Source organism: Entamoeba nuttalli (genome assembly GCF_000257125.1).
Source record: "Entamoeba nuttalli P19 unplaced genomic scaffold asmbl_4189, whole genome shotgun sequence".
In the NCBI taxonomy this organism is placed as follows: domain Eukaryota; phylum Evosea; order Mastigamoebida; family Endamoebidae; genus Entamoeba; species Entamoeba nuttalli.
In genome coordinates this window covers 1-12,597 of record NW_008576619.1, presented here as the reverse complement: position 1 = coordinate 12,597, position 12,597 = coordinate 1, and the positions used below count along the sequence as shown (strand labels likewise).

The 12,597-nt window shown below is 24.6% G+C and overlaps 5 protein-coding genes across 5 annotated transcripts; 2 read left to right on the top strand and 3 right to left on the bottom strand.

Moving 5' to 3' along the window:
* Nucleotides 1-191: 191 nt before the first annotated feature.
* On the bottom strand, nt 192-1,415 carry ENU1_096720 (DnaJ family protein; the record flags this gene model as incomplete). The annotated part of the gene is made up of 1 exon (XM_008859188.1): nt 192-1,415. One exon carries the CDS (start codon nt 1,413-1,415, stop codon nt 192-194), a length of 1,224 nt encoding a protein of 407 aa, XP_008857410.1.
* Nucleotides 1,416-2,218: 803 nt separating this feature from the next.
* On the bottom strand, nt 2,219-7,372 carry ENU1_096710 (hypothetical protein; the record flags this gene model as incomplete). Its single annotated transcript, XM_008859187.1, has 1 exon — nt 2,219-7,372. The coding sequence occupies one exon, from the start codon at nt 7,370-7,372 to the stop codon at nt 2,219-2,221; it is 5,154 nt and encodes a 1,717-aa protein (XP_008857409.1).
* A 125-nt stretch (nt 7,373-7,497) lies between these two features.
* Nucleotides 7,498-8,631, bottom strand: ENU1_096700 (hypothetical protein; the record flags this gene model as incomplete). Its single annotated transcript, XM_008859186.1, has 1 exon — nt 7,498-8,631. One exon carries the CDS (start codon nt 8,629-8,631, stop codon nt 7,498-7,500), a length of 1,134 nt encoding a protein of 377 aa, XP_008857408.1.
* Nucleotides 8,632-9,685: 1,054 nt separating this feature from the next.
* ENU1_096690 (hypothetical protein) lies at nt 9,686-10,192 on the top strand (the record flags this gene model as incomplete). Its single annotated transcript, XM_008859185.1, has 1 exon — nt 9,686-10,192. One exon carries the CDS (start codon nt 9,686-9,688, stop codon nt 10,190-10,192), a length of 507 nt encoding a protein of 168 aa, XP_008857407.1.
* A 608-nt stretch (nt 10,193-10,800) lies between these two features.
* ENU1_096680 (methionine--tRNA ligase domain containing protein) lies at nt 10,801-12,573 on the top strand (the record flags this gene model as incomplete). The annotated part of the gene is made up of 1 exon (XM_008859184.1): nt 10,801-12,573. A coding segment is annotated over one exon (1,773 nt), but the record flags the coding sequence as incomplete, so codon positions are not given.
* Between the last annotated feature and the right edge of the window lie 24 nt (nt 12,574-12,597).

The following is a 12,597-nucleotide window of genomic DNA, read 5'->3' as shown; positions in this document are numbered from 1 at the left end:
CGTCATAACCAGACAATAACTGGGAGAGTCATAAAAAAATAACAAATAATAATAAAAATTTTTTAAATTAATGAAATTGAAAAAGAGAAAAATAACTTTAATGAAAAACTTTATATACTAACTATGGAATTTAAATAAAAATTGCTGACTAAAAAGAATGCCTAACATGAAGTAACAGTCAATTTATGATTTTATTGGGAAGTACATTCACCATTTCCTCTTGAGTAGTCGTCTTCATCATCTGAATCTATTTGGTTTTGTCTATAAGTATTTCCAGAAGATTGATTAGGACCAGAAGATGGAACAAGTGGACAAATAATATACTTGTCATCTTTCATTGGAAAAGTATTTCCAGAAGGAAGTACTTTCTTTAATACATCAAGAGAATTTTTAATTTCAGCATTGGTAGGGAATTTAATTTCAAAATAGATATATAAATCACCATGTTCTTCTGGATGATGTTTAATAGTAAAACCTTCACCAATTACACACATATAACTTTTTGGTTCAATAACATCTTTCCCTTCAATAAAAAGTTCTCTTCCGTCTAATGTCTTAACAATAAAAGCAACTCCAGTCAATGCTTCATTCAAAGTAATTGTTTTGCTCATAATTAAATCGCTTCCTTTTCGTTCAAATATTGGATGTTCTTTCGTTTTAATTACAAATATAACATCACCTGCGATTATCCCTGGAGCTTGGTCAGACTCTCCTGGAAAAACAATCTTTTCATTTTCATGACTACCTGGCTGAACAATAATTTCAAGTATTTTTTCTTCACTAACAACTTTATCTCCATGACACATTTTACATAAGTCTTTTTCATTAACAACAACTCCTTCTCCTTTACATTTTGGACAAACCTCTTGTCTCTGCATAATGCAAAATCCTTGTTGTATTTGAACAAATCTAAATCCTTTTCCTCTACATGTACCACAAATTTGGGCTTTATTCCCTGACTTAGTTCCATTTCCAGAACATGCCTTACAAATAATGTCATGTGTAATCTTTCTTTTGAAAGTTTTTCCATTATACAAATCTTCTAAAGTACAATTTAATGAGATTTGAATCGATTGACCTTTTCTTGGACCAGAAGATCTTCTTCCAAATCCACTAAACCCACCAAATCCACCAAAGAATTGTGACAAAATATCATCCATATCATATCTTTTCATTCCTCCTTTTTCAAGTCCTTCCTTTCCATACTTATCATATATTTCTCTCTTGTTATGGTCAGAAAGAACAGCATATGCTTCAGTAATTTCTTTAAATTTTTCTTCAGCACTTGTATTTCCTGGATTTTTATCTGGATGATATTTGATTGCCATTTTTCTGTATGCTTTTTTAATTTCTTCATCATTGGCTGTTGGTTTAATTCCAAGAGAGTCATAATAACCTGTTTCTCGCACTGACATTAATCTTCTTTCCCTTTTATTAAAGGGTTTTCTTTTTATGAGAGGGTTTTCTTTTATACTGTATGATCTACGTGGCTTTTTATGTTGAATTTTTAGTCAAAAATCAGTCTTTTCTTTAGTTCATTATACAAGATTTTTCTAATTCTGTTCTTTTCTTTTCTATTTTCTTTGAAACAAAAAAACAATACATCATTTAATTAATGACTTGAATAAATTGATAATATAATGAAAAGGGTTTACATTATAATTTTATTTTTTGCAGAGAGGTGATGATTTTAATTATGTTTGATACTTTAATTACTATAACGAAAGTCATTATTTTTATTACTATTAAAAACTGTGTATTAAAGAATAAAGAAAGCGAAGATAATTAAAAAAAAGTTAATGTTATTTAATGAAAAGGATAATAATATTATCAATAAATCTTAAAATTGTTTTAGTTATTTTTGATAAGATAATTTAAATAACGTTTAAAGGAATTTTTGTTAAAAACAAAAATGAAAGATTGTTAATTAAACTAATAACCAGATGTTAAATTATCACTTTGTTTAAAAAGAAAATTTAGAATTTCCTTGTAACAAACAACAAAATACAAAATAAAAAGAAAAGTTAAAAAAGATATGATTATGAACAAACATCATTTATTAAAAAAAAAGAATGATGTTAATTATTGAATTAGTAATAACAAAATATATCTAAGGTACCAAAATCGATTAGTTGAAATAAATATAATAAAGAATAGGTAATAAGTTTAAAAAATAGGTATTTAAAAGCATAAACCAATAATGAAGAATAAACAAAGTTTAATCATTAAATGATGGAATAAAAGTAAGTTTTTCAAAGATAGTTTGTTTTGTTTTGACTATGAATATTCTTTGAGAAATAAGATCTTTTGGAAAAATATTTTTTCCAAAGATAGCAATAAGAACACAAATATCATCTTCTGTTATTGCATCAAATAATGAAACTAAAAAAGTAGCTGCAATTCTCCAAGACATTTTAAAAGGAGGATTAATAACATCAATTGTTAGAATAACATCTTCTATATGACAATTAAAAATAAATTCTAAACAAGAAGAAACAATAGGAGATAATAAAGAATAATTTTCTAATAAAGAAGGAATATTGTGGTTTAATGCTAAAATAATTCCAATACATTGTATTTCAGTATCTATTTTAAATAAAGATCTATTCCAGTTAGGATGAAGTAATAATAAAGAGAAAAAAGCATAATTTATTAAAATTTGAATAGAAGATTGTTGTTTCTGCATTGTAACATAAAAAGATAATAATAATTTTTGTTGGTTGATATTAAAATGAGGTTGAAAGAAAATAAGGAATTTAATAAATTCTCTAATTTTTTCATCAGACTGAAGTATTGGTAATATTAATTGATTAAATGATACATTTCCGAATGAGTCAATTTGAAAAAAAGATGATTGGACACGTTTAATTAAAGACTCATTAATTGTTCCCCAATGAGAAGTAATAGGTAATTGACCCCAAGTTAATACACGTCTTGGTTGTTCTATTCCAATAGAAATAACATTATCATAATGAGATAATAACGAAAGAATAATTATTAAGTAGAATGGTTGTTTATTAGAAAGAAATCCAGTTAAAAGGTCATCACAAATTTTATTTAAATCAGAAGAAGGTATAGGTAATTGTCTTGCTAAAGTATTTAAAGAAGTAAGAACTTCAAGAATAGAATTTACAGGAGGAGTTCTATATTGCCAAAATGTTGTCATAAGTAATTGTTTTTCATTAAGAACAGAAATTAAAGTATTATTTTTATATATTGGTAATAAATAAATATAATGTAATAGTAAAGAAGTTAATTTTTGTTTTAAATGAAATAAAACAATATAAGGGATTTTTAATTTTTTAGTTAATGAATAATAACGACTATCAATTCTTGAATATAGTAGTGTAAATAATCGTTCAATATTATTATTTTCATCTTTTCTTTCTTTTAAAAGAATTTGTTTTTTTATTTGTATTTCATCTTCTTCAATTCGTTTTTCAGTACTTTCTTCTTTTTTATCTTCTGCAATTTCTTGAATAGAGGCAATAGAAGCACAAGATATAAAAGCAGTATCTCTAAGAAAAGGAATATCACTAATAAGTTGAGAGTAATTAGAAATAAAATTAGATAAAGAAAAAGAGGAATCATCTAAATCATTATATTTATTTCCAATAGACTGAGAGAATGAAGTAAAATAATCAAATAATAAATGATAATATCTTTGAGGAAAATTAGGAAAAGAGTCTTTAATAGAAGAATAAATTTTAGGACGAGAAGCAAAGAAAGCTAATTTTTCATAAACTTTCATTGACAAAGGTATTTTTAAATTAATTAAAAATATAAATAATTCTTTAGAACCTAGTTGAATGTTATTAATTAATTTGTCAATGTCATTTATTTTTTTACATACAACTTCATTATGTTTTGGTTGAATATCTTTTGACCAATTTGCTTCTTTCATTAAATTAATTAAAAATAAATATTTTTTATTATCTTTTATTCTATTAAATACTTCTAAATGATTTACAACTCCTGAAGAACATAAATAAACATTTTCAAATAATTTAGAAAAAGCAATTGTTCTATATGTTCTTGGAAATTGAACAATAATTGAAGCTTGTTGAATAAATATTTCTGTTAATTGAATTGGAATTAATGGTTTTAAAAAGAATAAATGAGTATTTCTACTTGAACGAATACTCCAATACATTGGCAATACACAATCAATAAATAATTTAATACTTTCATCTGAATATATTCCATGAATAAATGAATCTTTAAGAACACTCATTAATAATTCAAATGCCATATGAAAAGCAGTTAATAAATCAACATGACTCTGAATTTCTTTAATAAAAGAATTTTTATGTATAATAGACTTATCAGATTCAATTAATGTTACTATTTGGCGATAACCCATTTGAGCACCAATTAAAATATTTTGGTTTGAAGATAATATTTTTTGAATTAATTTATCATTAATTATTTGAGATAATTTAGAAATAATTTTACTAGTTGATTTATTTGATATAATAGAATGTAAAATAATACAGTAATGAGTAATTTGTAATAATGTTTGAAGATGAAATTGAGGATTTAAGGGTTTATTAATAATTATAAATTTTAGTGTTGTTAATTCTTCAATTAAAATAGTATACTTCAATGATTGATTTAAAGGAGGAAATATTACAAAAGAAGGAACATAAATATTAGGAAATAAAGTAGAAATATTGTCAAGATGAGAATTATCAAATTGTAATTGTTTTTGTAGATTTTGATATAATACCTCATAATCTGTATTTCCTGTAGTTAACGTTAATCTAATGCTTTCTCCAATTACTGGTGCTCCAATAGAATTACCAATTCTAACAAATAAATATCCATAATTTAATATACTACATCGAAGATTATAATCAATTGACTCATTATTAATAAGTTCTTCAATTAATAAAATAGACGTATCATTAATTTCTGCCCAAGCTCTTCTTTCACCAATGAACTCAATTTTAGTTTCTGGTAATATCCAATAATCCCATTGCATAAATAAAGATGAAATTGATTGAAATAAATTAAAATTAACTGAATAAATTGTTAATTGACTTTGTAATATTTCTCTTAATAATAATATTATTTCTAATGGACATATATCATGTAATACTCTTAAATAATTACAAAGTTCTATTACCTCCCATCCATTTAATCCAATAGACCTAACAATAGATGCAAGTGAAAGTATTATTTTTTGAGTTAATATTATTATTGGTGATTCTAAATTTCCAGAACGTAATTCAATTGAAACGAGATAATTTATTAATGAGTTTAAAAGTGGTGATTTTATTTCTTCTAAATGTTTTTTTTGAACGGCTAATTGAGTAGAGTTCATTTGAATTCCAAGAACTTCAACAATACAACGAAGTAAATTTTTAACAAATAAATAACATTTAATTCTTGAAGAAGAAATAACTTTTTGTTGACTTCTTGTAACGCATTGAACAATTTCACAAAAGGCAATTAGTCCATTTACAATAGAAAGATTTCCAATTTTGCCATACATACTTAATGATGTATTTAATAAATTTAATCCATCATCTAATGTAATTCTTAATAATCTTTCTGAAATATTTTCTAATGGATTTGGTAGTCTTGATAATACAAATGGAATAACTGGTGTATGAGTTATTTTTTTTAATAAAATAGCAAATGTTTGAATTGAAGTTAAACGAAATAAAGGATGAATTTGAATAATTGTTTGAGAAAATAATTTAAGAAGAAATTCATTAAGAGAAGTATTTAAAATAGTAACACTTACTTCTGTAAACGTTTCATAAGCAATTTTTCTTACTACTTCATCAGGATCAACAATAAAACTAGAAATAACTCTTTCTAACATTAAACGTAAAGATAAAGTAGGTAATATTCTATGACAATTATCAAAACTAATACATTGTTTCCATTTAATTTTAGTACATTCTTTAAGATAACTACATTTAATTCTTGAATTCAAAGTCATTGGAAATGAAAGAAATGAATATATTACTTTCTTTAATAAAAGAATATTATTTAAATTACTTTCAATTAAATAATTAATTGATTCTCCTAACGAAATAAAAGCATTTTGTGAATTTTTATTATGTTGTGATTCAATAATAAATAATGAAACAAGAAATTCAATTCCTCCCCATTTTTTTAATTCATTTTCAAACCATAATTTTTCTTTTTCTGTATGTCCTGCACAAATGAGACAAGACAAAAAATGTAATTCTTCAGGTTTTCTAATATCAGAATTAATATTTAAATAAATATATGAATTAAATTCTTCCATTATATTATTATTTACTAAATGAATATAAATATTACAACGTGTTTTTATTAAAGAAGAAATTAATTTAATTAATGCATTAATTGTAATTTGATTTGATGAAGAAAATGAAAATCGTTTAATAATATTTTGAATAATATTTTCTAAATAAATATCTATTTGTTTATTTCTATCATCAACTTCAATTAAAATATATGACGTTAATAATTCTAATGAATCTGTTTTTGACTGAGCTATTCCAAATCCAATAAATGAAACAATTAATATTAATAATGAATAATTAAATGTTGTATATATTTTTGGTGTTTCTTTTAATAATTCTATAAAAAATAAAATAACACCATCAACATCTATTCCTTTAAAATTATATTCTTTTCCATATATTTCAATATTATTTAATATTTCAATAATTCCATTCATATATTCTTTTAAATAAATTGGTTCTATTATTGTATTTTTTATTATTGGTTCAATAATTATCATTGCTATTGTTAATGCATTTGTAAATTGTTTTCTATTATATCTTGAAATTACTCTGAAAAATTGTACAGCTGCTGATCTTTCTTGTGAACTTGTCATTGTTATCATTGACTCAAATGATACATTAAGCATAACACTATCAATTCCTGGTATTCCAATTGATAATTTATAAAGTTCTGAAAGTGAATTTGCTACAAGAATAAGAAATTCAGAATTTTTTCTAACTTTAAAGCATTGAATAATACTTTCCCATAAATGGATTAATGAGATTGAATCTTCACTTGTTGGAGTGTTTTTTAACAAAATGATTAATATTTTAATTGATAACAAAAATGATCGTTGATTTTTTGATGATGACTTTTCAATTAATTTAATTATCTCTTGTATAAAAAATTTTCTTAACCATTTGATTTGTAATTGGACATTACTATTTGTTTTATCATTCTTTTTTGATATAAATGTAAATACTATTGATGATAATGTATTATAATAATTTAATGAATAATTGGTATCACTCGCTTGAATTATATTTTTCAGATGAACAAAACTTTCCATTCCATCTCCTCTTTTTATTGCTAATAAACATTCATTTTTTTCTTGACTTAACCATTCATTAGTAATACATGTCATTCTTTTATTTTTTTTTAGTTTTTTTATTTCTCTTTTTTTTGCTTGAAATAACAAAAATAATAATATAACAAAAAAATTATATCTTTTTTTAATTCTTTAAAAACTCTTAACAAAAATCTTGTTATTTAAAATGTTGGTCGTGCAAGTAATAAAGTGGCATGATCTAATTTACCACTAAACACATTTGGTACTGCATTATTTGGGTGATCCTCCATATATTTTTTTCTATCAACAATAACTCCAATAATTGCATCCATCATCATTTTATGAAATTGGTGAACACTTACGGCATGTGAAGCAACTTCAGAAATAAATTTTAATGAATAATTTCTGTTAATTTCTTCTATTTGTTCTTTCTTTAATTTAAACCATTTAATATCTCCTAGTTCTGGTTGAATTTCATTAGGACTAAATCCTCTTGTTTGTGGTTCAAGATTATCATGAATTCCATCTGAACAAACCATAATAATATCATTCCATTTTAGAATTTTATGATAAACCATTGCATTTCTAATATCCATTCTTTTATTTGTTCCTTGAATACCAATTCTTCCTCCTGGGTCATTTGATCCAATAGCATGTAATCGACTTCCATAAGTTAAATCTTCGGTTGTCCATACATTTTGTTCATTCTTTATAAAAAATGTTTTACAATCACCAACACTTAATCCAATTAATTGGTACTTCTCTAAAACTTTACTTTTTAGTGTTATACTTTTAAAATACTCTTTTACTTCTTGTTGTACTTTTGATCCTTCTTGATGAATATCTTCAAATTGAGTAGAATTTATTCCTTTTTTCTTTAATTCTTCATTGTCAATAATTGGTACTATAACTCCACAACATGTTGTACATGTTCCTCCAATTTTTCCTTCTGGTACTTCAAGTTGAATAATTGTTTGATGTGCTAAAGCTAACCCAGTTCTACATAATTCTTGAATTTCTTCTGTTGTTCTTAATACATTCTTTTCTAACTCATTCTTCATAAATAATACAAATGTTGCTGATGCCACTCTAGCAGCATAACTAGGTTCTACTCCCCACCCACATCCATCATTAACAGAATAAATAAAAAAATTACGACATCTATAAAATCCATATGCATCAGCAACAGGATCACCATCTCTATGTTTTACTCCATCTTTTTCAAGGATAGGATAATTAGAAATAGTTTGTATTGTGAAACCTTTACAGACACGAACTTCATCATTAAAATTATAGAAATCTAAGATTGAATCTGTGTAATCAAGTTTTGACATGATACGATTCTCAAACCCTTCTTTTACAGGAATGCTATGAACTTGTTTTATAAACTCAGTATTAACTTTATTGAATTGGTTGTTAAATGGTGGTGGTATATCACCATACTACAAATTTAATCTTTTAGGTCTTTCATGTTTCTGTCTATTAACCACTTATTAGTTTAACAAACAGGAATAGTTTTGATAAGTTTCTCAATTGCTTCCATTCTTCTTTACACTTTTTTCAGATTGTTAAGTTTTTACAACTTTATTGTTTTGAACAAAAAAAATGGTTTTTCTTTTTTTTGTTAAAATGATTTATAAAAAATGCCATTTATAACATTTATTTAAATATTTTTAATTAATACAAAGCATCAAATTTATTCATCAGTTAACTTACTTAAACACTATATACATTTAACTCACATCACTTTAAAAATAAATAGCACCCAACAACTATTAATTTTTTTTTTACTTCAGTTGTATGTGTGAAATAATAAAACTTTCAAATATAATATGTTATATCAGTAAAAAATGTACCAAAAAAAAATTAGTCATATTGTTTTAACTAATAAGTCACAGAGTTATAAAAAGAAATAATCCAATAAAAACAAAGAATCTTAAATGAAAAGAATGAAAAAAGAGAATTAGAGAAATAATTATCTTTAAAAGAGAATTAACATTAATTTTTGTGAAGTTATTTCATAAATGAGATATAGATAATTACAAATTAAAATGAAAAGAAGATATAAATAACTAACATGTTAAAATTAGTAAAGAAAATTTGATGTTTTTTATTTATTTTCTATTTGTCAAATGGATTTCAGAAGTTTATAAAATGTTTATACTTCATTTTAAAAAAAGAAAATATTAAAATATAAAACTACAAAATAATTTAAATGACTTTGGAAACTATCAACACAACAGAAGTAGATACTTCAAACTATAAGATGTGGATTGAATTAGCTTCAGCACCTGAAGATTTTAATATGGTAGTAGTTTGTTATATAAAACATTTAAGAGATAAAATAACAAAAAAATTGAAAAATAGGATAAAACAACATTAACTCAAATGGTTCATTGTTTTCAACAAACGATGAACCAAGAAATTAAACGTCATTTTGAAGAAGAATTTATAAAACGTCAACCAATGATTGATAAGGCATTTACAGAAAAATATAATAACATTAAACAAGAACCATCTTCGATTAAAGAAGAACTTCAACAAGAAAAAACCAAATATTCTGAATTAACTAAAGCATTTAGTGAACTTCTTCGAGACCAAGAAAATTTAAAAAATCATTTAGAAACATTACAAAATAAAATTAATCTTTTAGACCAACAAATTCAAGCCACTCAAATTCAACAACAACAATTAGCTAATAAATTTAATCTTAAAATCACTACTATAGATAAAGAAAAAATAAGAAAAGAAAATGAACTTAATCGTATTATGTCTTCTCATGACCAAATGGTAGAAGAATTTAATAAACTTCAAATAGCTCATCATAAATACAAAGCTGCTTTACTTAAAGCCCAAACTGAAATTAATGCTTTAAAAACTGTTTTGGGAAAATAACAATAAATAAATTTTAAATGTTATTGTCCTTTTGAAATAATAAAATTTTATGTTTTTTTTGTTTTTATATTATAGTTTTTTTAATGAAAAAATTATTTAATGATTAAGATTGAAATTCTTTTATCTTTTTTGATTTTGTCATAAACGAATAACTTAACTTATCATTCTTTTTTACTTATCATCCTGAATAAACAAACCTATCTTAGAATGTACCTTAAGCATATTCCATTTATTACTATAAACTATTCTTAAAAGTAATTATCTATTATTTTTAAATGAAATAAATCTTATAATATTTATTTCAACATAAACAAATTATAAAACGATGTCTAAGGTTTATTCTTTTAAAATGAAAAAAGTGTGATGTATCTTCTTAAATAATAAAAACATTAAATAAATAAGAAAAGTTAAACTTTGCTTTTGTAATTTATTGATGTCATTTTTAATAATATCAATTACTTTTTAATATTCATTTTGGAATTTAGATAAATTTGCTCTATATTAGGTGAAAAATTTTTTATTTTCTCCTGAGAAGAAAATTTATGAAAATTTGAAGAAAAAAAAAGAAGAAAACCCTAAAAGGAAAACTTAAAAAATAACAAGATTTGATGAGTTGCGAAAAGAAACCAATACCAGTTGTTGGTGAAAGAAATATTCTTATTACTAGTGCATTACCATATTGTAATAACGTACCTCATCTTGGTACATTAATTGGTTGCGTTTTGTCTGCTGATGTTTATGCAAGATATTGTAGAATGAGAGGATACAACACGTTGTATGTTTGTGGAACTGATGAATATGGAACAACAACAGAACAAAAAGCATTGTTAGAACATTGTACACCACAAGAAATTTGTAATAAGTATTATACCCTTCATAAAGAGGTATATGACTGGTTTGACATTTCATTTAATTACTTTGGAAGAACATCAACTGAGAAACAAACTGAAATTACACAAGACATTTTTAAACATTTAAATGACAATGGTTATATTTATAAAGATTCAGTAGAACAATTTTATTGTGAAAAGTGTGATAAATTTTTAGCTGATAGATTTGTTGAAGGAGTATGTCCATTTTGTAATGCCCCTGGTGCTCGTGGAGACCAATGTGATAGTTGCCAAAAATTAATTAATACTGTTGAATTAATTAATCCACAATGTAAAGTCTGTCACTCTGTTCCAGTAAGAAGAAGTTCAGAACATCTTTTTATTGACCTTCCAAAACTTCAAGATAAATTAGGAAATTGGGCAAATGAAACAATGAGTAAATATGAATGGCCAAATAACTGTGCATGTGCTACAAAAACATGGTTAAATAATTTAAAAGGAAGATGTATCACAAGAGATCTTAAATGGGGAACTAAAGTGCCATTAGAAGGGTTTGAAAATAAAGTGTTTTATGTTTGGTTTGATGCACCAATTGGATATCTTTCTATTACTGCTAATTACACTGATGATTGGAAGAAATGGTGGATGGATAATGAACATGTAGAATTAACACAATTCCTTGGAAAAGATAATATTGTATTCCACAGTGTTTTATTCCCATCAACACTTCTTGGAACTGGAGAACCATGGACTATGGTAAGAAAACTTGCAACTACTGAATATTTGAATTATGAAGATTGTAAATTCTCAAAGTCAAATGGAACAGGAGTATTTGGAGATGATGCCATGAAAACTGGAATCCCACCAGAAGTATGGAGATATTATCTTCTCATTAATCGACCAGAACAATCTGACACAGTATTCTTATGGAATGATCTTATGGAGAAAAATAATAATGAGTTATTAAAGAATATTGGAAATCTTGCTCAAAGAACATTAACATTTGCTGTAAAGAATTTTGATAATAAAATACCAAAGAAGATCACTAAAATTACAGAAGTTGAATTAAATTGTGAAAAAGAAATTAAAGAATTATATAAAGAATATCTTAGTGCAATGGAAAATGTTAAATTAAAAGAAGGACTAAAAATTGCTATGGCTATTTCATCTGTTGGTAATAAATATCTTCAAGACACTGCTGCATGGAAAACAATTAAAAGTGATAAAGAACGAGCTGCTGATGAAATTTATTATGCATTGAATATCCTTTATTTTGTCTCACTTGTACTTGATCCATATATACCAGAATTTGGTAAAAAGGTTAGAGAACAAATGAATTTACCAGCTATTCCATTACCAAATGATTTTGGACTTCTTCTTGAAGGAGAAACTATGTTAGGAAAAGTCGAAGTTATCTTCAAAATGATTTCAAAAGAACAGATTGAAGAATTAAGAGCAAAGTTTAGTGGAAAACAAGGAGTTCCAAGCACTACCGCAACAACAACTAAAAGTAAAGCTAAAGGAAATGGAAAACAGAATAATGTCAAAGAAGTTCTTGATGGATTCCAATTAGAA